Raw genomic sequence first — 24189 nt, forward strand, 5'->3', positions numbered from 1 at the left:
TTTGCAGCAGAAAAAAGCAAGAGAGGCCTTGTCTCTGACAGGGTGGAAGGAAAGGAGTAACACCCTGAAGCTGTCCTCTGACTTTCTCACATGCGCCATGGCACTGCACCCCCACCCAACCACACACCACATACACAGACGAATAACTTAAAATCAATTCTATTCTCCATTTTGAAAAAAATGAAGACTCATATACGAAAACATAGTTTATTTTCGCATCCAAACCTTTGTAGTTTACTTTTACAAAACAGCAGACAAATTTGGTTGTTTTTATCAATACAGAATATATAACACATTTTGAATATATATATATATGTCACTTAGGTTATAAACACACAGCAAATTCAGCATCACTTAAACAGCCACCGTGTTTTTCACAACATAGGATCTCTTCAGGAGACAAACACTGATTATATAAATAATCTTTGATTTTTTTTGCATTTACAGAAGCTAATCTAACAACCACTACCACCCTCCAAAGTGATGAATTGTACAGCATAATTTTGCTATCATGCCATAGTGAGACTTAAAATTATAGGAAGCCAGAAGGAACTACTCACTTCAGTGCGACTGCTATTGGTCTATTCATTATGATTTTAAGATATATGCTGTGGGAACCCAAATGGACCACTTCTAAATCTGCAGTGGCTGGGTTCTTTGAGGTCCAACCGTCTTGTAATCCAGGTTAACAATTATACCCACTAGTCACTTAACTGTGATAGAGGGAAGATGCATAGGGGCTCTCTTCATCTCTGAAAAAAAAGAAACACAGTAGACCACAGTATTTATATCTCTGTCCAGAAATATTTAATACATTAAATGTACAATGAAATATGTTTTATATTTATTTAGTTAGTTTGAGAGAGGGTGAGAGAAAGGAGGGAGTGAGGAAGGGAGAGAGAGAGAAAGAGAGAGAATGGGCACTCTAGGATCTCCTGCCACTGCAAACTCCAGATGCATGCACCACCTTGTGCATCTGGCTTATATGGGTACTAGGGAATTGAACCTGGGTCCTTAGGCTTTCCAGGCAAGCATCATAACTACTAAGTTATCTCTCCAGTCCCATATTTATATCTTTTTTAATGTTTTCTTAATATACCTTCCCTTTCTGAAATGGATTTGGAAGTTAAGTGTAGTTATTCATGCCTGGAATCCTAACCCTTGGGAAGCTGAGGTAGAAGGATTGCCAAGAGTTTGAGGACAGCCTAGGCTACAGTAAATTCTAGTCTAGTCAGGGATACAAGGGAAAAAAGAGGGATTTGAGCTATATATAACAAAATGAATAAAATAGAAATAAAAAATAGGGCTGGAGAAATGGGTCAGCAGTTAAGGTACTTGCCTGCAAAGCCTAATGACTTAGGATCATTTCCCTTAGACCCACGTAAAGCCAGATGCACAAAGTGGCACACACATCTGGAGTTTGTTTGTAGCCACTGGAGGCCCTGGAGCACACATTCTCTCTGTCTCTATTTGCAAAAAAATAAAAATAAGAACTAAGGGGCTGGAGGGATGGCTTAGCAGGTAAGCCATCCCTGCAAAGCCAAAGGACCCAGTTTGATTACACAGGACCCATATAAGCCAGATCACTAGGTGGTACATACTTCTAGAGTTTGTTTGTAGCAGCTAGACACCTGGAGCACCCATTCTCTCCCTCTCTCCTTCCCTCCCTCTCTCTCTTTCTCTCTCAAATAAGTAAAAAAAAAAAAAAAAAAAATTAATAAGGACTAAGGAAAGTAGAATAAAACCACTATACTCACCATAACAAATATTACAGTAGTTTAACCTGGGCATTAATTATTTACAAGTTCCCAGTAGCAAGTGGAAGGGAAGGAAATACAGAAGGTTGGGTGCCTTCTTGAAATCATAAAGAAAGGTACCAACTTCATAAGAAAGAAGGTTTGTCCTAGAACCAAAATAACAAAACAAAAATAAGCCGGGCGTGGTGGCACATGCCTTTAATCCCAGCACTTGGGAGGCAGAGGTAGGAGGATCGCTGTGAGTTCAAGGCCACTCTGAACTCCATAGTGAATCCCAGGTTAGCCTGGGCTAGAAGGAGACCCTACCTCGAAAAACAAAAACAATAACAACAAAAAAGCATTTAAAAAAAAAAAAAGAAAGAAAAGCTCTTGGACAAGACATCTTATCTAGGAGACAGCCAACAAGTAACAGGCAATGTCTTTGGCGCGCTTTACAGGGCAAGCATTTTACAAGGCTTCCACTTGCTGCTGCTACCCGCAGTTACTAACTGGACAGTGGACTGTTAAGAAAAGAAGCAAACTTTTTGTACTAAATACCAGACAGAGGCACAACCAGCAAAGCCTTGGGCAGCAGGCAATAGTTCTGTTTAGATTTCACACACTTAAAGATGCTTTTCCAGGGAGCTGGACCAAATGGCTCAGCAGTTAAAAGTGCTTGTTTCCAAAGCCTGCTGGTCCAGGTTTGAGTCCCTAGTACCTATGTAAAGCCAGAGGCACAAAGTGGCTCACGCGTCTGGAGTGTGTGTGCAGTGCAGTGGCAAGAGGCCCTTGTGGGTCCATTCTCTCTCTCTCTCTCTCTCATAAATAAAAATACTTTTTAAAAACAAAAGATGCTTTTCCAGGACTAGCAGCTCTGCTGGAGAGCGCTTGCCTAGCTCTGGGTTCCATCCTAGTATTCAGGAGGTGGAAGCAGAAGGATCAGAGGTTCAAGTTCATCTTCATCTATATAGCAAGTTTGAAGCCATCATGGGCTACATGAGCCCCTGTCTCAGGAAAGTAAAACAATAGATAAATGAATAAGCATCTTTCTGGAATGAAGATGGTCTGTCAAGCAAGGGCATGTTGGCAGTTTTAAGCCTCTGCCACTCATACCAGGAGTCTTTACCTGCTCTCCTCTTTGAGCTTCCTGGCTGCCTGTGTTGATAACTGAATCTGCAAGTCCAGTCTCTGTAAGAAATCTCTGGCTGATACTTCCTCCTCAGGCTGGGCAAACTCAGGCTCTGATTCCTGAGGGCTGGAAGGAGAGAGCTCTTGCCCAGCCATGGGCTCTTCTTGACAAATGCTGCCATCAACAATTTCCTTTTCTGGAGAATCAATGGAGTTAAGCCCATTAAATAACAAAGGTTTCTCTGATATAATTGGAATGTTCAAAGTCTTCTTCAGAAATATACAATCATTGGTAAACAGTTTATTGGCTCTTTTAATCTGTTCCATCTAAAATATAAAAAAAGGAAACACAGAGTTACATATAACCAAGTCCAGGAGCTGGGGGACTACAATACTCCATGAGTAAAATGTCAGCCATGGTCTCTGGATTCAAGAGTCTCAGTTCAGATTTCCTGATCTCCACAGATCCCTCCCATCACATCAAGAAATGGTATAAAAGTCTTTATGTTCCCCAATTTTTAAAAAGGACTCATTTCCCCCTGAGTAGGCAGCTTTTTAACATATATTATTATTTCTAACAGGCAGTTTTTAACATCAGTGGCCCTAAAATTTTAGCCCTTATTTAATAAATCCCATTCATATTTGAACATTTTTTTCTCAATTTTTATTAACATTTTCCATGATTATAAAAAATATCCCATGGTAACACCCTCCCTCCTCCCCTCAACTTTCCCCTTTGAAATTCCATTCTCCATCATATTACCTCCCCATCACAATCGTTGTACTTACATATATACAATACCAACCTATTAAGTACCCTCCTCCCTTCCTTTCTCTTCCCTTTATCTCCTTTTTAACTTACTGGTCTCTGCTACTGAGTTTTTTCATATTTGAACATTTTTGTTATTTGAATTTGTGTGTGGGCGTGCAGATGTGTATGGAGGCCAGAGGACAACCTCAAGTGTCGTTCTCAATAATGTCAACCACCGGCAGGTATGTGGACGCTGGAGATCGGAACTTAAGTCCTCACGCACAGAAAGCACTTTACCAACCGAGCTATCTTCCTAGTCCCTGACTTTTCTTTTTCCTCAAATGTTCCTACTGCAGTTATTTTACTAATAAAGAGCTCCATATCTCTCTAGAGTTGTGCTTGGTGAGTCAACAGACATAGGAGGCGTAGAAGGATGAGTATAACCAGAATCTAAGAGAATCCTATAGGCTGGGGCTCCAGTTTCTAAGGCCTCAAAAAAGGTGGAGCTCTGATTTTGATCCTTTTGGCTTCAAATGGGCCTTGAAGTAGTATATGAGGGATAGGAAAGGAAGGAAGGGGGAGACATCTTACACATAGTGAAAAGTCACTCTACAAATGAAGGAGACTGGCTTCATGGGACTCTGAACCATCATACAAATGGCAGATGAAAGGTCCTGTAACCTGCAACTCTTCACACCTATGCAGGCCTCCCCCAAACCAGAGGTGGGAAAGTAGGGAGGAAGAAAGTGAGAATTTACATATCTCACTTAACCTTCACAACAGTTCTGCAGTCTAGATCTTTTTACACAAGAGGAAATGTAGACACAATAGTTAAGTTGCCCAAGTCACAATGCTAGTACACAAACAGAATTAAAGAATGTCCTGAGCTTGCTGGAGAAGTCTCCTGCTATATCTTCACATGATGTTACAATCTGCCCTTCCCCACATTAGCCTAGAAACCTCCCCCACCCCCAGTATGCACGTCACAAAGACACACACACACACACACACACCCCACTGTACCTTTCTCAACTCCTTCCTGAGGATGTAAATCAGAAAGTTTGACAAAATAGGGTAGCTGGTCACAGCAAAGAGAAAGTAACTAATATTCCTACACACCCATGTCTATCACGGTTGCTATTCCCAACAGCCAAGTCATGGAATCTGCCTGGGTACCCATCAACAGATAACAAGATAAAGAAAATGTGGTATATACAAGTAATGGAGCTTTATTCTGCCATAATGAAAAACAAAAGCATGAGGTTTGGAGGAAAATGAATGGAACCGGACAGTCCTATGAAGTAAAAGAAGCAAAACTCAGAAAGGTAAACATCACAAGTTTTCACTCAAGTGCAGAGTGTGGGTTTGAAAGACATGAAACTAGAAGGGGAACTATTCAGGAAGCAGCATGGGGCCAGTAGGAAAGGGCAGGGGGTCAGACAGTAATCATATTAGGGTATATTATGATTAGGGTATATTATATGCATGCATGAGAATGTCACATGAAATCTATTATGTTATATAATTAGTATATGTTAATAAAGTAAAATTAAAAGTGATGATAATGATCTTTACAAGCAATGGCTCACACTAATAGCAGAGACTGTAAACTGTTACCTAATGTCAAAATGTAAAGCCAGGGGTTGGAGAGATGGCTTAGCAGTTAAGGCGCTTGCCTGTGAAGCCAAACGACCCAAGTTCAATTCCCCAGTACCCACATAAGCCAGATGCACAAGGCGGTGCATGCATCTGCAGTTCCTCTGCAGTGGCTACAGGCCCTGACACACCCATTCTCTCTTAACTTCTCTCTCTCTATCTGCTTGCAAATAAATAAATTAAGTTAAATAATTTTTTTAAAAGTGTAAAGATAGGGCTGAAGAGATGGTTTAGTGGTTAAGGCATTTGCCTGCAAAGCCAAAGGACCCAGGTTCAATTCCTCAGGGGCCACATAAGCAAGATGATCAAGGTGGCACATGTGTTCAGTTGCAGTGGCTGAAGACCCTGGAGTGCCCATTCTCTTTCTATCTTCTTTTTTCTTTCTTTCTTTTCTTTCTCTCTCTCTCTCAAATAAGTAACTAATTAAAAACTTTTTTAACTGTAAAGCCAGCCATGTAAATAGCCAGGAAAACAAAAACAAAACTGTATTCCAGCCAGAAAAGCAACAGCCATGTTCTAGAGGTAAAGAAGAGTTTATCACACATCAGCCTTTTGGCTAAGATCAGGAAAGAAGTTAGAGTTTATTAATAAGCCCCTAGTGATGCCGGGCGTGGTGGCGCACACCTTTAATCCCAGCACTTGGGAGGCAGAGGTAGGAGGATTGCTGAGAGTTCAAGGCCACCCCGAGACTATGTAGTGAATTCCAGGTCAGCCTGACCTAGAGTGAGACCCTACCTCGAAAAACTAAAAAAAAAAAAAAAAGCCCCTGGTTGGTGTGGTGGCGCATGCTTATAATCCCAGCACCAGAAGACTGCAGCAGAAGGACTGCTGCAAGTTAGAGGCCAGCTCTGGGCTACACAGTGAGTCCAAGGCCAGCCCGGGCTATATAATGAAACCCTGTCTCAAAAAACGTTGGTGGGAGCTAGGGAGATTGCTCACTGGTTAAGGCACTTGGCCTGCAATGCCTAACAACCCAGGTTCTATTACCCAGTACCCACACACAGCCAGATGCACAAAGTGGCACATGCTCTGGAGTTTGTTTGCAGTGGCATTGTACCCTGGCACATGCCCATTCATTTTTTTCTCTCTCTCCTCCCTCCCTCCCTCTCTCTCTCTCCTTGCAAATAAATAAATAAACTTAAAAAAAAACTGGGGTGGGGGATTAGGGAATGCAGCTCAGTGGGTAGAGTGCTTGTCTGGCATTCGCAAAACCCTGGGTTCAATGCCAGCATTACATAAACAGGGCATGATGGTACACACCTATAATCCTAGTACTAGGGAAGTAAAGGCAGGAGGTCAGGAATTCAAGGTCACCCACACCAAGTGAAAGAGCTCGATGCCAGCCTGGGCTACATGAGACCCAGAAGAAGAAAGAAGGAAGGAAGAAAGGGATTGGGTAGACAGTTCATCAATTAAAAGTGCTTGCTTGCAAAGCATGCCAGCCAGAGTTCAATTCTCCAGCTACCCAGATAAAAGCGGATGGGCATTCATTTGCAAGAGACCCTGGCATGGGCACACACACAAATTTAATTTTTTAATATTTTGTTTATTTATTATTTATTTAAGAGAGAAAATGGACATGCCAGGGCCCGCAGCCACTGCAAATGAGCTCCAGACACATGAGCTACCTTGTGCATCTGGCTTTATGTGAGTATTGAGGAATCGAACCAGGGTCCTTTGGCTTTACAGGCCAAAGGCCAAAACCACTAAGCCATCTCTCCAGCCCCCAAAACTATTTTTTTTAAAGGAGGACTGGGCTGGACAGATGACTTAGTGGTTAAGGTACTTGCCTACAAAGCCACAGGACCCAGGTTCGATTCCCCATGTCCCACATAAGCCAGATGCACAAGGTGGTGCATGCATCTGAAGTTCATTTGCAGTGGCTAGAAGCCCTGGCACACCCATTCTCTGTCTCTTTCTCTTCCTCTTTCTCTGTCACTCTGAAATAAATAAATTAAAAATGAACAAAAATATTAAAAAATAAATAAGTAAAAAGGAGGACTAGAGAGATGGCTTAGTGGTTAAGGCACTTGCCTGCAAAGCTAAGGACTGGGGTCCAATTCCCCAGTACCCATGTAAAACCAGATGCACAAAGTGACACATAGGTCTGAAGTTTGTTTGCAGTGGCTAGAGGACCTGGTGTGGTGGGGCACACCTTTAATCCCAGCACTCAGGAGGCAGAGGTAGGAAGATCACCATGAGTTCAAGACCACCCTGAGACTACATGGTGAATTCCAGATCAGCCTAGGCTAGAGGGACCCTACCTTGAAAAGCTACAAAAAGGGGGGGGGGGGGTTGAGGAGCAAGAGAAACTTCTGCTGCTGCTGCTGCTGGTCCTGAAGACACAATCTGATTATAGTTCGGTTACTCAGGACTGTATGGAAATATGTATTAGCAAGACAGAGCATTGATGAAAACAGAAGCCCAGTTATGGAGAATCAGCAACAGCACAGATGAGCTAATGCAAAACACTGAGAAGATACTATGCTATTTTGTAATGCTTTATACCTCTATCTGAACATGAATGGCCCACCACTCTGGATATTTCAATTCACATGAAGCTAAGGTGGGCAATTCATGATCCATCCAAGGAAAAGTTGGGAAACTCATTTCCACTGGCCCTCAGCTCAGCATTTTTTGATAGCCATTCAATCTTGAGACAAGAAAGCCTGACGTTTTCAAACTGACACAAAAGGACTTTCAGTCTCTTAGAAATGGATAAATGGGAAGAAGGTTCAACTATCAAAAGCTTTTATCTTGGGCTGGAAAGATAGCTTAGCTGGTTTGTGGTGGTTTGATTCAGGTGTCCCCCATAAACTTAGGTGTTCTGAATGCTAGGTCCCCAGCTGATGGAGATTTGGGAATTAATGCATCCTCGAGGCTGTGTACTGTTGGGGGCAGGCTTATGGGCATTTTCACCAGCTTCCTCTTGGCAGTGTTTGGCATACTCTCCTGTTGCTATTGTCCACCTTATGTTGGCCATGGGGTGATGTCCACCTTGCTCATGCCATTGTTTTCCCCTGCCATCATGGAGCTTCCCCTTGAGTCTATAAGCCTAAATAAACCTTTTTTCCCCCACAAACTGCTCTTGGTTGGGTGATTTTTGCCAGCAATGCAAACCTGACTGCAACCGTAAAGTTGGTAGTGAGGAGTGGTGTCATTTGCTGCTAGATACCTGACTGTGTGGCTTTGGCCTTTTGGAGCTGATTTTTCAAGAGGAATGCAGAAGGATTTGAAACCTTGGCCAAGAGATGCCTTGTAGTCCTTTAAGTTACAGTTTGGTGGACTATTTTGGTCAGAGTTGAAAGACCTGAATGCAGTAAGAAAAAAGAACTGTGAAGTTTGGCTTATGAGGGTGAGAAAGAGCTTTGCCTGAGCTGGGCTACAAGCAGTTTGTGTGAGAGGCTTGCTGTTATGCTTGTGTCCTGAGAATTTGGGCAGGATTGCATTGTGTAGAAATGGACTGGTGTGAATAGAGGGATATGGCACAGGAAAAATAAAATTTTTGGGTTAAAATGCTACCTGTTCAGCTGCAATTGAGAGACTACAACCATTAAGATTGGGCCAGCTGACCTGTCCTGGGATAACAGAAAGAATGCAGTCTTTTGAAGAGGTCTGAATGCTGATGGAGTGTCCTGCTCTTCAAAGTCTGCTTTATTCCTCCCTGGATTAACAAAGTGACACCCCACCTGGTATTATGTAGCATGAAAATGCAGGAAAGAGAAGGTCACTGAATTTGCAGCACAGTCTTGTGTTTTGGAAATGGCCATGGGCAGTGTGAAGCAGGTTTGCTGGATGCCTGCATGGAGACCCCACGGAGTAGTGAGAATGAACTGTGGGTTGCAGTGGGGACCCAGTGGAGATGCCAGGACCACAAGATGGCTGCTAAGGACAGCTGCTGGCCCTGACGAAGTTTTCCAGGACTGTGAGTAGCCTAGCTGGAGGGGTGGAATTGGAACTCCAGAGACATGTTGCTGGTTAGAATGATCAGACTTGGAGACTTGTCACTGGCTATAGTTGTTGGACTTGGAGCTACAGAGTTTGGTGTTTGCCCTGTTTAAATCTTGTATTGCTTGACTATTTTTGCTATGCCCAGTACCATCTTTTGCATTATGAGTATTTATTCTGTGCCATTATGGGTTTGGGGGGGATATTTTTGTATTATGTCTCAGTTAAAAGACCTTGGATTATGGGGATGTTTGAACACCACTGGGATTGATAAAAACTATGGACTGAATGCACTGCATTTCACATCATGTGTGATTATAAGCTTATGGAGGCCAGGGGTGACATGTGGTAGTTTGATTCAGGTGTCCACCATAAACTTAAATTTTCTGAATTGGAGATTTGGGAAATAACACCTCCTGGAGGCAGTGTATTGTTGGGGCAGGCTTATGGGTATTACATCCAGTTTCCCCTTGCCAGTGTTTGGCACACTCTCCTGTTTCTGTTGTCCATCTGATGTTGGCCAGGGGGTGATGTCCACCCTCTCTGCTTATGACATCATTTTCCCCTGCCATCATGGAGCTTCCCCTTGAGTCTGTAAGCCAAAATAATCCCTTTTCCCCACAAGCTACTCTCTATCTTTCTTTTTCTCTGTCTTTCTCCCAAATAAATAAATTTTTTTAAAAAATCTCATCTCAAAGGTCCCTCCTAACTAGGATTGTACAGTATGAATCAGTGAATTTTTCCCCTTATTTATTTATTAGAGAAGTGGGGAGAGAGAGAACGGGCACACAGGGCCGCCAGCCCCCAAAGATGAACTCCTGAGGCGTGGTGCACCATGTGCACGTCTGACTTACATGGGTGCCAGGGAATTGAACTTGGGTCCTTACGCTTCACAGGCTGCTCCTGAACTCACAGAGGTCCTCCTACCTCTGCTTCCTAAGTGCTGGGATTAAAGGCATGTGCCACCATGCCCGGCCTTACAGAACAATTTTAAGACATATGTAACTACCATCTTATTCTTTAACAAAACCAAACTCAAATAGTAAATGGTTCTCTCAAGATGCACTTTATACCTGTGACCTGTAACCTTTTGCATTCTAGGTGTTGGATATGACCAGACCCTTCCACTGTCTCATGCTCATGGGAAAAAATTTTTTTTCTTCTCTATGCTCTCAGAAGAATATATGAAATCCACTTATAGGAATTGTCCAAAATGGGTAACAATATAAGGTAGAAAGTGGATGAGTAGCTTTCCAGGACTGGAGATCAGAGCAGAACAGGTCTGGGGCCCTTCTCAGGGTCGGTGTGAACTGCCCAACTGTAGCAGTGGTTGCACCACTCTGTGAAGACTGAGTGACTGTACACTCAAGGCTGGGTAAAATCTGTGAGGATGGATGGATAGGTAGATAGACAGAACTATATATAGATCTAGGTGGTTGGGACGGTTGCTCAATAGTTAAAGGAACTTGCTTGCAAAAGTCTTCTGGCCCAAGTTTAACTCCCCAGCACCCACCTAAGAGCAGCATGCAAAGTGGTACATGCAACTGTGATCCCAATGGCACCCATGACAATGCGATGTGGAGCCAGGAGAATATGAAGCTCTTGGGTCAGCTAGGTTGACTTGCAGTTTGGAAGTTCATGTGCCAACGCAGGAGCCTCTATCTCAAAGAAGGTAGAACACCTTGATGGTGTCCTCTGATGTCCACATGCTCACGTGCTATGTGAGCCCAACACACACACGCATGCACACACACGCACATACATGCACACATTAAACCTCCAATTACAGGCTACTTTCCCATGCTTTTCTCAGTTTCGCAAGGGTCACACTCATAACAGAGGCTAACGTTAAAAACACCACAGATGTCATTCTCCCTAAAATGACAAGCATATCACTTTCTCTAAGCAAGATATGGGAATAAGTTTGTTAAGAAACAACTTGACTTAGCAGCTAAACTGAAGAAAAAGGGATGACCTGGCCTCTGGAACAGAAAAGACAGGCAAGCTGCTTGGGGGTGGGGAGAAGACAAAGTTTATGCTGCCAGGTATAGAGGCCCACTTCCGTAATCCTAGCCCTTGGGAGGTGGAGGCAGGAAGATCAGGAGTTCAAGATCATCCTCAGCTACACAGTAAGTTTGAGGCTAATAGGTGCTACAATACACTGACCCTGATTCAAAGAAAACAAAAATAGAAAGAAGAGGTTTATGCAAATAAACCTTTCTGCCTCCTTCCCATTTTCAGTTTCTGTACTGTTCTCTAGAGATTTTTCCAGGGTTTCCAGATAAACTGTTTACAGTGGTAACTAAGAGCTGGTCAATTTCCTCCAGCGGCTTGGATCCAATAGGGAGGGGCCAGGATGTTGGAAAAAGCTAAACCTAAAACCAGGGTTAAGGGAGGGACTTCAGTGTCTCAGTGGAGATAAATACAAGTCAGGGAAATTCCAGCCCAGGCAACTTTATGTCTGATGTTTGAATTGTAGTTAATGGTTTTCTCAACCTGACCAGAGTTTCAGTTTCCCCAGACCACTTCTTCAAATGTCTGTTGCTCTGGTGGAGACGCCCAAATCTCACCCTACATGTATCTGAGTGTGAGGACCCACAGCCAGCGGCAAGGAGGACACCGACAGTGCACATCAGCAACGGTGGCAGCCTGCACTTTCAGAGCTAGCCTTGCTGACACATCTGTCGTCCCCGCACTTGGGAGGAAGAAGGAGAATCAGGAGTTTCAAGGCCAGCCTCAGCTACACAGTTTGAAATCAGGCTGATATACATGAGATCTTGATTCAAAAAAAAAAAAAAAAAGTAGAGCTGGAGAGATGGCTTAGTGGTTAAGGGATTTCCCTGCAAAGCCAAAGGGACCAGGTTCGATTCCCCAGGACCCATGTAAGACAGATGCTCAAGGTAGCGCATGCATCTAGAGTTCATTTGCAGTGGCTGGAGGCCCTGGGGAGCCGATTCTGTTTCTCTACTCCTTTCTCTCCCTCTTTCTCTTTCTTAAATAAATAAATAAAAATAAAAATATTTTTTTAAAGAAAACAAAAGAGAAAGGAAGGGAGGACAGGAAAGCAGGGAGGGAGGGAAGAAGGTAAGAAAAGAGGGAAGGAAAAAATTGACCTCAAGCCAATTCTTGAAATTTACAAGTTCACATTTTTAGCAATCTGCCTTCTCTCACTCAGCCCCAACAGGCCCCACCTTCAAGGGTGTGTTTAACTCCAGGACTGCAGTGTGGAGGGCCTTCCAGGTGCCAGGTTAGGAAGGAGAAAGATGAATAAAGCAATTTTTTAATTAATTTATTTATTTTTTGTTTGTTTTTCGAGGTAGGGTCTCACTCTAGCCCAGGCTGACCTGGAATTAACTATGTAATCTCAGGGTGGCTTCGAACTCATGGCAATCCTCCTACCTCTGCCTCCCGAGTGCTGGGATTAAAGGCGTGCGCCACCATACCTGGCTTAAGTTGTTTTGTTTTGTTTTTAATATTTTTTAATGTTTATTTTTATTTGACAGAGAAAGGGGGGGGGAGAGAGAGAGAGAATGGGTACGCCAGGGCCTCCACAGACTGCACACGCACTCCAGACTGGCTTAAGTTTTTAAAATAAAAATAAAAAACAAGCCAAGTGTGGTGGCGCATGCCTTTAATTCCAGCACTCAGAAGGCAGAGGTAGGAGGATTGCCGTGAGTTTGAGACTCTGCTCTGAGACTCCATAGTGAATTCCAGGTCAGCCTGGTCTAGAGTGAGACCCTACCTCGAAAAAACAAAACAAAACAAAACAAAGCAAAAAAAAAAAAAAAACAGGTGGATGACATTCCTGAGAACAACATAAGAAGTAGTCCTCTAGCCTCCATGTGCACATGTGTGCATGTGCATTCACACCAAGAGATGGAGAAGAAAGGCCATAAAAATATTTTCTAAGTCACTGGGGTGGGTTCTTGAGCCATGTGTGCTTCTTTGCTACAGATGAGCATCCTGGCTCTCCAGGCCTGTGTCAGGACACAGATCCTCAAACTAAACAGTAAATAAGTACATAATCATGCATAGCACATCAGTGAACATCAGAATCTGGCCACTTCTCACCACACACTTCTTCTTGCATGTTGGTCCAAGCTGCTGTCTTTTCCCATCTGCATTGCTGCAAAAGCCTTCATTCTACCTGGTCTCTCATCAAGGGAGACCCCTCCATGTGGTGTCGCATACCTCCTGCAATGTCAGCACTCAGGAAACTGAAGTGTGGTAGGATCATGAGTTCAAGACTACCAGCCTGAGGTCTTTTTTAAAAAAATATTTTATTTATTTGAGAGAGATAGAGAGAGAGAATAGGCATGCTAGGGCCTCTGGTCACTACAATGAACAAAGATAAGACACATGTGTCACCTTGTGCATTTGGCTTTACGTGGGTACTGGGGAACTGAATCTGGGTCCTTATGCTTTACAGACAAGTGCCTTAACCACTGAGACATCTCTCCAGCGCCACTGAGGTCTTTTAATGCATAAGTCAGATAATATAACAAGTTCAACCTTTCTCATTCAACAGTCTCTGTTCAGGAGGGGAAAAAAGCTTACATTGGTTTTCAAAGACCCCTGGTAATCTAACCTACCCCACACTCAAGTGTGTTCGAAGCACCAGCCACACAAGTTCTAGAGTCTGTCCATCAGGCTGCCCCACAGGGTCTTCACAACACTGGCCATTTCCTCTGCACACACTGCTTTTCACCAGGCATCTATCTGCATGGCTCCTGCACCTAACAGTTCACCACCTTCAATGACCCTATCTTCTGGATTTTTTCCATTCTGTTCATCAATGTCAGACATATAACATATTTTATCTGTTCACTTACTGTGTCCATGATAAAACATAAATATAAACTCCATGAGGGCATAGATTTTTATTCATTCACTAAGGTATCATTGAAAAATAAAGAGAGAAAGGTTGCCAGGCATGGTGGCGCATGCCTTTAATCCCCAGCACTCGGGAAGCAGAGGTAGGAGGATCACCATGAGTTCAAGGCCACCCTGAAACTACATAGTGAATTCCAGGTCAGCCTGGGCTAGAGAGAGACCCTACCTCAAAAAAACCAAAAATGGGGCTGGAGAGATGGCTTAGCAGTTAAGGCACTTGTCTACAAAGCCAAAGGACCCAGGTTCAATTTCCGAGGACTCATGTAAGCCAGACACACAAGGTGGCTCATGCATCTGGAGTTTGTTTGCATTGGCTGGATGTCCTGGCACATCCATGGTCTCTCTCTTTCTTTCTACCTCTCTCTCTCAAAGTAAAAAAATAAAATAAAATAAAATAAAAACAAAAGAAGAGAGGGGGGCTGGAGAGATAGTTTAGTGGTTAAGACTCTTGCCTGTGAAGTCTTAAGAACCCAGGTTCAATTCCCCAGCACCCACATAAGCCAGATGCACAAGGTAGCACATGAATCTGGAGTTCATCTGCAGTGGCTGGAGGTCCTGGCATACTCATTGTATTTTCCCCTCCCCCCCTCCTGTCACATACATACATACATACATAAATGAACAGTTAAAGCCAGGCGTGGTGGTGCACACCTTTAATCCCAGCACTTGGGAGGCAGAGGTAGGTGGATCACCACAAGTTCAAGGCCACCCTGAGACTACATAGTGAATTCCAGGTCAGCCTGGGCTAGAGTGAAACCCTACCTTGAAAAAAATAAAATAAAATAAAATAAAATAAAATAAAATAAAAAGAAAGCAACAGCTAGATGAATGATAAATACTGCTGGGAAGATAACTGGATGAGTCATAAATAATGCTGGGGAAACAACGTTGGGAGTGCCAGGTGGCTCACTGGATAAATCACTTGCCACACAGCATGAGAACCTGAGTTTAGGCCCCCAGCACTCACATAAAAGCTGTAATCCCCAGAACTGCAGAGGCAAAGATAAGAAGGTCCTTGGGACTTGCTGACCAGCTAGTTAGCCCAATCAATGAGCTCCAGATTCACTGAGAAACCCTGTATCAAAAAATAGGGTAGGTTGGGTGTGGTGGCACACACCTTTAATCCCAGCACTTGGGAGGCAGAGGTAGGAGGATCACCATGAGTTTGAGGCCACCCTAAGGCTACACAGTAAATTCCAGGTCAGCCTGAGCTAGAGCAAGCCCCTACCTTGAACCCCTTGCCTCCCCCAAAAAAAATAGGGTAGAAAAGCCAGGCATGGTGGCGCACTCCTTTAATCCCAGCACTTGGGAGGCTGAGGTAGGAGGATCACCAGGAGTTCGAGGCCACCCTGAGACTACAAAGTGAATTTCAGATCAGCCTTGGCTACAGTGAAACCCTACATGGGGGGGGGGGGGGGAGGAGAAAGAAAGAAAGAAAAAAAGAATGTTAAGGTGTGATTAACCCCATCACTCAAAAGGCTGAGGTAGGAAAATCCCAGTGAGTTCAGGGCCAGCCTAGGCTATAGAGTAAATTCCAGGTCAGCCTGGATTACAGTGAAAACCTGACTCAAACCCTCCTCCAAAAAGAAAAAAAAATGTTCAGGGCTGGCAGCACAGCACTAACATAAGGGCCAGTCCTTTCGAAGCACTGGTCTCATGCACAGGTCTCCCATCCAGGAATTCAGCCCTGCATGCAGTGATATAAAGAGACTGCTCTAAACACAAGGGAACAGCAAGTGCAAAGACCCTAAAGGGAAACAAAGCTTTGGAATAAGCAAAGAGACCATGCTCATTAAAAATAGAGCCTCGGTACTCGGCTTCCCACCAGGAATAGATGGTAAGACCCTTTTGCTGGAGACTCCACATACTTGGGCTGCAAGGTCACTGAGAAACCCTGCTGGAGCTGAGCTGAAAACCTCCTCCATGTAGACCAGCTGACAGAAAGCTGCAAAAAGCCATTCTGCATGCAGTTCAATGGGAGAGAGAGAAAAATCACCAGTGAAGATACCCAACAGTGGACACTGCAAGCCTTATAATTGGCCAGCCAGGCCAAATGAGCCAACAGGTGCAATAGTGGCACATCTGTTATGAGAGAAACCAACAGCCCTCTAATTTGACTGGAGGTCCACTCCATGGGAGGGAATACATCCCTGATACTGAAAACCAACAAGGGTAGTCATGAGCCCTAGGAGTATAATGTCTGCTGCTGTCTGGTTAAAAGTATATACTATGCTCACCAAACTGCCTAGTAAGCACTTCTCTTAACGTTCATACCCATATATTATTGCTACTCTCATTTTGTCTAGAGAACCTTCTCTTTTCAGATGGAAGTGACCTTGGGATGACTCAGGAGGCACCATGGTGCTGAGAAGTGACAGAGGAGTGCTCAGCACTGAAATATTTCTTTTTTTTTCTTTTTTTTTTTTTTTAAATAGGGTCTCTAGCCCAGGCTGATCTGGAATTCACTATGGAGTCTCAGGGTGGCCTCGAACTCATGGCAATCCTCCTACCTCTGCCTCCCGAGTGCTGGGATTAAAGGCATGTGCCACCATGCCCGGCAGCACTCAAATATTTCAATCACACCTTCCATGGCTCAGGGTCCATTGTGAAAGAAGTGGTAGAAAGATTGTAAGAGCCAAAGGAATGGTAAGCCTCCTTACAACGTGCTCCTCCAGACACAAAATGGCCTGGATATTCAAGACCTCACAGTATCTGACACTACCTACACAAGACCATCATAATGGGAAGAAAAGATTGTGACATCAAAATAAAAGAGAGACTGATTGAGAGGGTGTGGGGATATGATGGAGAGTGGACTTTCAAAGGAGAAAGTGGGCAGGGGAGGAAGGGAATTACCATGATATTGTTTATAATTATGGAAGTTGTCAATAAAAAAAAAATTTTAAGGGCTGGAGAGATGGCTTAGCGGTTAAGCGCTTGCCTGTGAAGCCTAAGGACCCCGGTTCAATGCTCGGTTCCCCAGGTCCCACGTTAGCCAGATGCACAAGGGGGCGCACGCATCTGGAGTTTGTTTGCAGAGGCTGGAAGCCCTGGTGCGCCCATTCTCTCTCTCTCCCCCTATCTGTCTTTCTCTCTGTGTCTGTCACTCTCAAATAAATAAAAAAATAAAATAAAAATAATTTTTTTAAAATAGTGCCTTGGGCTGGAGAGATGGCTTAGTGGTTAAAGCCCTTGCCTGTGAAGCCTAAAGACCCAGGTTCTCCAGGTCCCATGTAAGCCAGATGCACATGGTGGTACATGCATCTGGAGTTTATCTGCAGTGGCTAGAGGCCCTGGATCACTCATTCATTCTTTTCTTTCTTTCTCTCTCTGTCCTCCTCTCTGTCTCTAATAAATAAAATAGACAAAAAATAAATCAGAAAAAAAATCTTTAAAAAATTAAATAAATAAAAAATAGAGCTTCAGGGGCTGGAGAGATGGCTTAGTGGTTAAGACATTTGCCTGCAAAGCCAAAGAACCCAGGTTCAATTCTCCAGGACCCATGTAGGCCATATGCACATGGGGCACATGTGTCTGGAATTCATTTGCAATGGCTAGAGGTCCTGGTGTGCCATTCTCTCTCTCTCCTCTCTCCTTGCAAATAAATAAATTAAATTAAATGTTTAAAATAAAAATAGAGCCTCAGGCTGGAGAGATGGCTTAGTGGTTAAGGCACTTGCCTGTGAAGCCTAAGGACCCAGGTTCTACTCTCCAGATCCTACATAAACCAGATGCACAAAGGTGAGGCAAATGCAAGATCGCACATGCCCACTAGGTGGCACAAGTGTCTGCCTCTTTCTCTCTCCCCCCCCCAAATAAATAAAAATAAAATATAAAGAAATCTTTATAAAAGCAATGAAATTTTAGATTACACTTTAATAAAAAGGTTAAATAAGGTCAAAAGTAACAGGATCTGGGCTGGAGAGATTGCTTACTGGTTAAAGCACTTGCCTGCAAAGCCTAAGAACCCATGTTTGACTCTCCAGGTCCCAGACAAGCCAGATGCACAAAGCGACACAAGCGCAAGGTCGCACATGCACACAAGGGGGCGCACACGTCTGGAGTTCTGTTGCAGTGGCTGGAGGCCCTGATGCACCAATTCATTCTCCCTCTTTCTCTCTCTCCCCGCCCCATAATAAAAAAAAAAAAAAACGCCAGTCTTTTGGGCTTGCCTTAAAAAAAAAGTAACAGGATCTATGTCAGATAAGTCATAATTAGGAAGCATATGAACGAAGAAGAATGCAGTGAGATGTATACAAGCAAGCCAAGAGGACTGTGGATCAGAGAGAGCTATGAGAAGAGAACACAGGAAAGCAGGAACCATAGACTCAGGTAGAGGCACCCTAGCCTGAAGCACAGAAACCAGACGAAAATAAGGACCTTTGAGCCAGGCGTGGTGGTGCATGCCTTTAATCCCAGCACTTGGGAGGCAGAGGTATGAGGATCGCAGTGAATTTGAAACCACCTTGAGATTACATAGTGAATTCCAGATCAGCCTGGGCTAGAGTGAAACCCTACCTTGGAAAAAAAAGAAAGGAAAAATGACCTTTGGTCTCCAGGAACCATGATGCTGAGAGCTCTTAAGACTGGTGATCAGGGGCTGGAGAGATGACTTAGTGGTTGTGAGAAGCCTAAGGACCCAAGTTCAATTCCCCAGCAACCCTGTAAGCCAGAAGCATGAGGTAACACATATATCTGGAGTTTGTTTGCAGTGGCTAGAGGCCCTGGTGCACTTATTCTTCCTCTCTTTCTCGCTCGCAAATAAATAATATTTTTTTAAAGACGTGATCAAAAGTAACATCTGGAGAACATCAACACTTTGTTAGTTCAAGCAGATGTCAATGAATAATTATACTTGGAAAACACCCCTTCCTCTTGTTCATCTTCCCAACCATAAAAAGGATTATGGCTAGAGAGATGGCTTAGCAGTTAAGGCATTTGCCTGCAAAGCCAAAGGACCCAGGAACCCATGTAAGCTGGATGCACAAGGTGGTGCATGCATCTGGAGTTCATCTGCAGTGGCTAGAGGCCCTGGTGCACCTATTTATCTATCTATATCTATATCGACATCTATATCTATATATATCTGCCTCTTTCTCTCTCTCTCGCTCTCTCTCAAATAGATAAATTAAATTTAAATTTTTTTAGATGATTGATTACTATTTCCTAGGATTATTGTGAAAGTCAAATTAAACACAATTAAGATGCAACAGAACAAATGCAATGCTTGGCACAGAGCAGGTATTCAGCAGAGTGGCTACTGATGTTTCTCAACTTCGGCTTTTCTTTAGTTCTGACCCAAAACAGTCCCTAGTGATGCTACATCACATTTAGAGAACTCCAAGAAGGCAAAGGGGTCTCAAAATGGGATGACCATGTCAACAGTACTGCACACAAAGCCCTCGTTCTCAAAATGCTCAAGTGGGACTGCAGAGATGGCTTAGCGGTTAAGCGCTTGCCTGTGAAGCCTAAGGACCTCGGTTCGAGGCTCGATTCTCCAGTACCTACGTAGGCCAGATGCACAAGGGGGCACATGCATTTGAAGTTCGTTTGCAGTGGCTGGAGGCGAGGCCCTGACGCGCACATTCTCTATCTATCTGCCACTTTCTGTCTGTCTGTTACTGTCAAATAAATAAATAAAAATGCTCAAGTGACAGACTTGTGAGTAAACATACCTCTGCTTAAGTATGCAAAATAGATTCCCTCATGATACAGACATGATTATCTTCCCACTGTTTCTTAGGTGCTTCGGGAAACAACACTGAAACCGATACGGGACTCCAATGTAAAAAGGCCATCACATACCTCAGAGTCAAGAATAAGCAATTTTGATGAAACAATTTGTTCCCTCACGATCTTCCGGGGGTGTAATGCAATATACCCAAGACGCATACTTATAAATTTATAATAAACACAGCCCTCCAGCTCACCTAGACCACAGTCCTTGGCGGCTGCTTGGCGACAGGTGTCACATTCATGGTTGCCAGTGAGGCACAGGGGTGTAATTTCACTTCTAAATAAAGAAGCATCAATCCACAGGACCCGAACCGTCCGGTGGGAACAACGGTACCACGCCTGGCTCAGCACAGCCTCTACGCAGAGCAGAGCTCACCTCGGTTTGGCCCAGAGCGAAACAAGCGCAGCGGTGCTCGGGACGCGGGCCCCGGCGGCCGGCCTCGCTCGACCCCCGGCGTGCGTGCGGGCAGGGCCTGGGCCTCGGCGGGCCTCCGGGGAGGGGGGTCCCGCAGCGGCCCCTCGGCCGGCCGCGGCTTCCACGCCGCCCTCCGCGCCCGCCCGCGCCGCCGCCCCGCTCACCGAGACTCCGTACTTGAGCGCGATGCCCTGCAGCGTGTCTCCGGCGCGGACCCGGTGCTCCACTAGGCGCTCCACGACGCCGGCGCCCAGCGGCGCCCGCACGCTGGCGGTGCTGCCGTACGAGCGGGTCTTGGTGCGGGCCAGACTCAGCGACAGCTCGGCCTCGTCGGGCTCGCGCTCGGGGCGCGGGCGCGGCGGCGGCGAGGAGCCCGGGGGCCGGGGCGCCCGGGCGCGCAGGGCCGGCGAGGCCGCCGCGTCCGCCATGGGTCCCGCCGAGGCAGCCGCTCGCCGCCCGCGCCTGCGCCGCGCCGCGCCTCTCCCTGGGGCTGCGGCTAGCCGCCGGGCGGGGGCGCGGAGCCCGAGCGCGTCCGCCTGCCGACGGAGGAGCTCGGAGGGCTCCCCGGCCGGGCCTGAGCAGCAGCCCCCCACGCGCCGCGAAGCCCGGTCTGCTCCACCGGTGGCGCAGCGGGGCCACTTGCTCCTTGCCGCCTGTATCTCTGCCAGCACCAGGGGTACCCCCGCCCCATGACCTCAAAGTCCCAAGCACATCTGCCCTTTCCAGGTCCCGCTGCACATCCTGGAATGTTCAGGTCTTTCAACATGACTCTTGTATTTTATTTTATTTGCACTCAGTACTGGGAATTGAACCAGATATAAATAAGTCATATGGAAACATATATATATATATATATATATATATATATATATATATATATGTATGTATGTATATGTATGTATGTATATATTTGGACAGTGGAACACTCAGAAGCCATAGATTGTTACTAGAAAATTTTCAGTGCCAGGAATTGGATACCTTCCAGTAAGTAGTGGGCCAGGAAGGTCCCTGATGCCTCCCCCTCCAAAATTACAGGCCATTGCTGAGGCTCTTGCTTTCCCATCAGGAATAGATGGTAAGACCCTATTGCTGAAGACTCCACATACTTGGGCTGCAAGGCCACTGAGAAACCCTGCTAGAACCGAGCTGATAACCTCCTCCATGGAGACCAGCTGACAAAAAGATGGGAAAGGCCATGCTGCATGCAGCTCCATGGGAGAGAGAGAAATCACTAGTAAACAGACTCAACAGTAGACACTGCAAGCCTTTTATTTCACCAGGCAGGCCAAATGAGCTAATAAGTGCAATAGTGGCATGTCTGTTATGGGAGAAACCAACTGTCCTCTAATTTGAATGGAGGCCCGCTCCATGGAAGGAAATACATCCTTGATACTAAAAACCTACAACAGGGGTAGTCATGAGCCCTGGGGATGTAATGTCTGCTGGTGTCTGGCTAAATGTATATACTATGCTCACCAAACTGCCCAGTAAACACTTCTTTTAAGTTCATACTCATATATTAATGCTACTCTCACTTTTGGTCAGAGAATCCTCTCTTTTCAGATGGCAGTGACCTGGGAATGACTCAGAAGGCACCATGGTGCTGAGAAGTGACAGAGGAGTGCTCAGCACTGAAATATCTCTATCACACCTTCCAAGGCTCAGGGTCCATTGCAGAAAAGGTGGCAGAAAGAATGTAAGAGCCAGCCGGGTGTGGTGGCTCACGCCTTTAATCCCAGCACTTGGGAGGCAGAGGTAGGAGGATCACCATGAGTTCAAGGCCACCCTGAGACTCCATAGTGAGTTCCAGGTCAGCCTGGACTACAGTGAGACCCTACCTTGAAAAAAAAAAAAATTCAAGAGCCAAAGGAAAGGTAGGGCTCCTTATAATGTGCTCCTCCAGACACAAAATGGCCTGGATATCCATGACCTTACAGTGCCTGACACTACCTACACAAGACCATCATAAGAGGAGGAAAAGATCATGACATCAAAATAATAGAGACTGATTGAGAGGGGTTGGGGATATGATGGAGAATGGAGTTTCAAAGGGGAAAGTGGGGGAAAGGAGGGAATTACCATGAGATATTGTTTTATGGAAGTTGTCAATAAAAAAATCCAAGGTCTTCTGAATAAAATGTATGAAAACGTACTTTTTTTGAATAATGGCGCATCCAGAAGCCATAGATTTTTACTAGAAAATTTTCAGTTCCAGGGATGGGATACCTTCCAGTGAGTTGTTAGTCAAGGAGGTTGCTGTTGCCTCCAAAACATTATAGGCTATTGCCAAGGTCCTTGGTTTCCCTTGAGAAACAGATGGTAAGACCCTATTGCTGAAGCTTCACATGCCTGAGTGGCAAAGTCACTGAGAATTCAAGCTGGTGCTGAGCAGAAAACTGCAGGCCAACCAACTGAAAGCTGGAAAAAGCTGCACTGTATGCAGCCCTACGGGAGACAGAAGTCATCAGCAGTGAAAACAGTGGACACTGGAAACCTCAAGTTTTGCCAGACAGGCCAAATGACTGAATGAGTGCAGTAGTAGCATGTCTGCTCTGGGGGAAACCAACTGCTCTCTAATGGGACTGACAGCCTGCTCTATGGGAGGGAATACAAGCCTGGTACTGAAAACCTAATCAAAAGCCTATAGCAAGGGAGGTCATGAGCCTTAGGGGTATAAAGCCTGCTCTTGTCTAGATAAATGTATATATTATTCTCACCAAACTGCCCTGAAAACACTACACTTAATGCTTATATTTACATATTAATGCTACTCTCACTTTTGGTTAGAGAAGCTTCTGTTTTCAGATGGCAATGACCACTGGGGTGACCCAAAAGGCAACATAGTGCGAAGAAGGGACGGAGGAGTGTCCAGCACTGAAACATCTCTATCACACCCTCCAAGGCTCAGGGTTCGTTGCGGAAGAGGTGGGAGAAAGAATGTTGAGAGCCAAAGGAAGGGTACCACTCCTTACAATGCAACTGTCCACACAGAAATTGGCCTCAATATCCATGACCTCACAGTGCCTAACAATACCTACACAAGACCCTCATAAATAGGGGGAAAAGATGACGACATCAAATTAAAAGAGAGACTAATGGAGAAAGGGAGGGGATATGATGGAGAATGGAATTGTGAAGGGGAAAGTGGGAGAAGGGAGGAAAATATCATGGTTTCTGGTCTGTAAGTATAGAAGTTGTCAATAAAAATTGAAAAAAAATAAAAAGGCAATCTGCCAGGCATGGTGGCACACACCTTTAATCTCAGCACTCGGGAGGCAGAGGTAGGGGGATCATCATGAGTTTGAGGCTACCCTGAGACTACATAATGAATTCCAGGTCAGCCTGGACTAGAGCAAGACCCTACCTTGAAAATAAAAATAAAATAAAAAATAAAAAAGGTAGTCTGTTGGGCTTGCCTAAAAAAAAAAAAAAATCAAATCCCAGAAGTGATTTCTTCTGTAAATATAATTTATCACTCCAAATATAAGGATTTTTTTTTTTTTTTGGTTTTACGGTATAGGGTCTCACTTTAGCTCAGGCTGACCTGAAATTCTCTATGCAGTCTCAGGGTGGCCTCGAACTCACAGTGATCCTACCTGTGCCTCCCGAGTGCTGGGATTAAAGGTGTGTGCCGCCACACCTGACTAAATATAAGGACTTTAAGAAACATGATCTTGATATTATTATAACATCATCCCCCCCCCTTTTTTTCATTTGGAGGTCTTGTTTGCTTAGTTTTTTTTGTGTTTTTTTTTTTGTTTGTTTGTTTGTTTTTTGCAGTAGGGTTTCACTACAGCTCAGGCTGACCTGGAATTCACTATGTAGTGTCAGGCTGGCCTTAAACTCATAGCAATCCTCCTACTTCTGCCTCCAGAGTGCTGGTTTTAAAGGTATGTACTACCATATCTGCTCAACCCTTATTATTT

At 44.7% G+C, this 24189-nt stretch overlaps 1 protein-coding gene across 2 annotated transcripts; it reads right to left on the bottom strand.

Moving 5' to 3' along the window:
* Positions 1 to 193: 193 nt before the first annotated feature.
* On the bottom strand, positions 194 to 20691 carry Lysmd2 (LysM domain containing 2). Of its 2 annotated transcripts, none has more exons than XM_045160841.1 (3): positions 20428 to 20691; positions 2863 to 3191; positions 194 to 752 (listed from the first exon to the last, which is right to left on the bottom strand). In XM_045160841.1, the coding sequence occupies exons 1-3, from the start codon at positions 20689 to 20691 to the stop codon at positions 710 to 712; spliced, it is 636 nt and encodes a 211-aa protein (XP_045016776.1). In that variant the 3' UTR covers positions 194 to 709. The 2 variants fall into 2 exon arrangements, with proteins under 2 accessions (XP_045016776.1, XP_045016777.1); XM_045160842.1 differs by lacking the exon at positions 20428 to 20691 and adding an exon at positions 20043 to 20201.
* Between the last annotated feature and the right edge of the window lie 3498 nt (positions 20692 to 24189).

The sequence above is a fragment of the Jaculus jaculus genome, chromosome 10, assembly GCF_020740685.1.
Source record: "Jaculus jaculus isolate mJacJac1 chromosome 10, mJacJac1.mat.Y.cur, whole genome shotgun sequence".
NCBI lineage: Eukaryota > Metazoa > Chordata > Mammalia > Rodentia > Dipodidae > Jaculus > Jaculus jaculus.

Coding starts and splice junctions, on each gene's coding strand:
- Lysmd2 (XM_045160841.1), bottom strand. CDS start 20,691: ATGGCGGACGCGGCGGCCTCGCCGGCCCTGCGCGCCCGGGCGCCCCGG. Junction 3,192..20,427: donor CGCTCAAGTACGGAGTCTCG/GTGAGCGGGGCG, acceptor TTTATATTTTAG/ATGGAACAGATTAAAAGAGC. Junction 753..2,862: donor AAGCTCAAAGAGGAGAGCAG/GTAAAGACTCCT, acceptor CTTTTTTTTCAG/AGATGAAGAGAGCCCCTATG.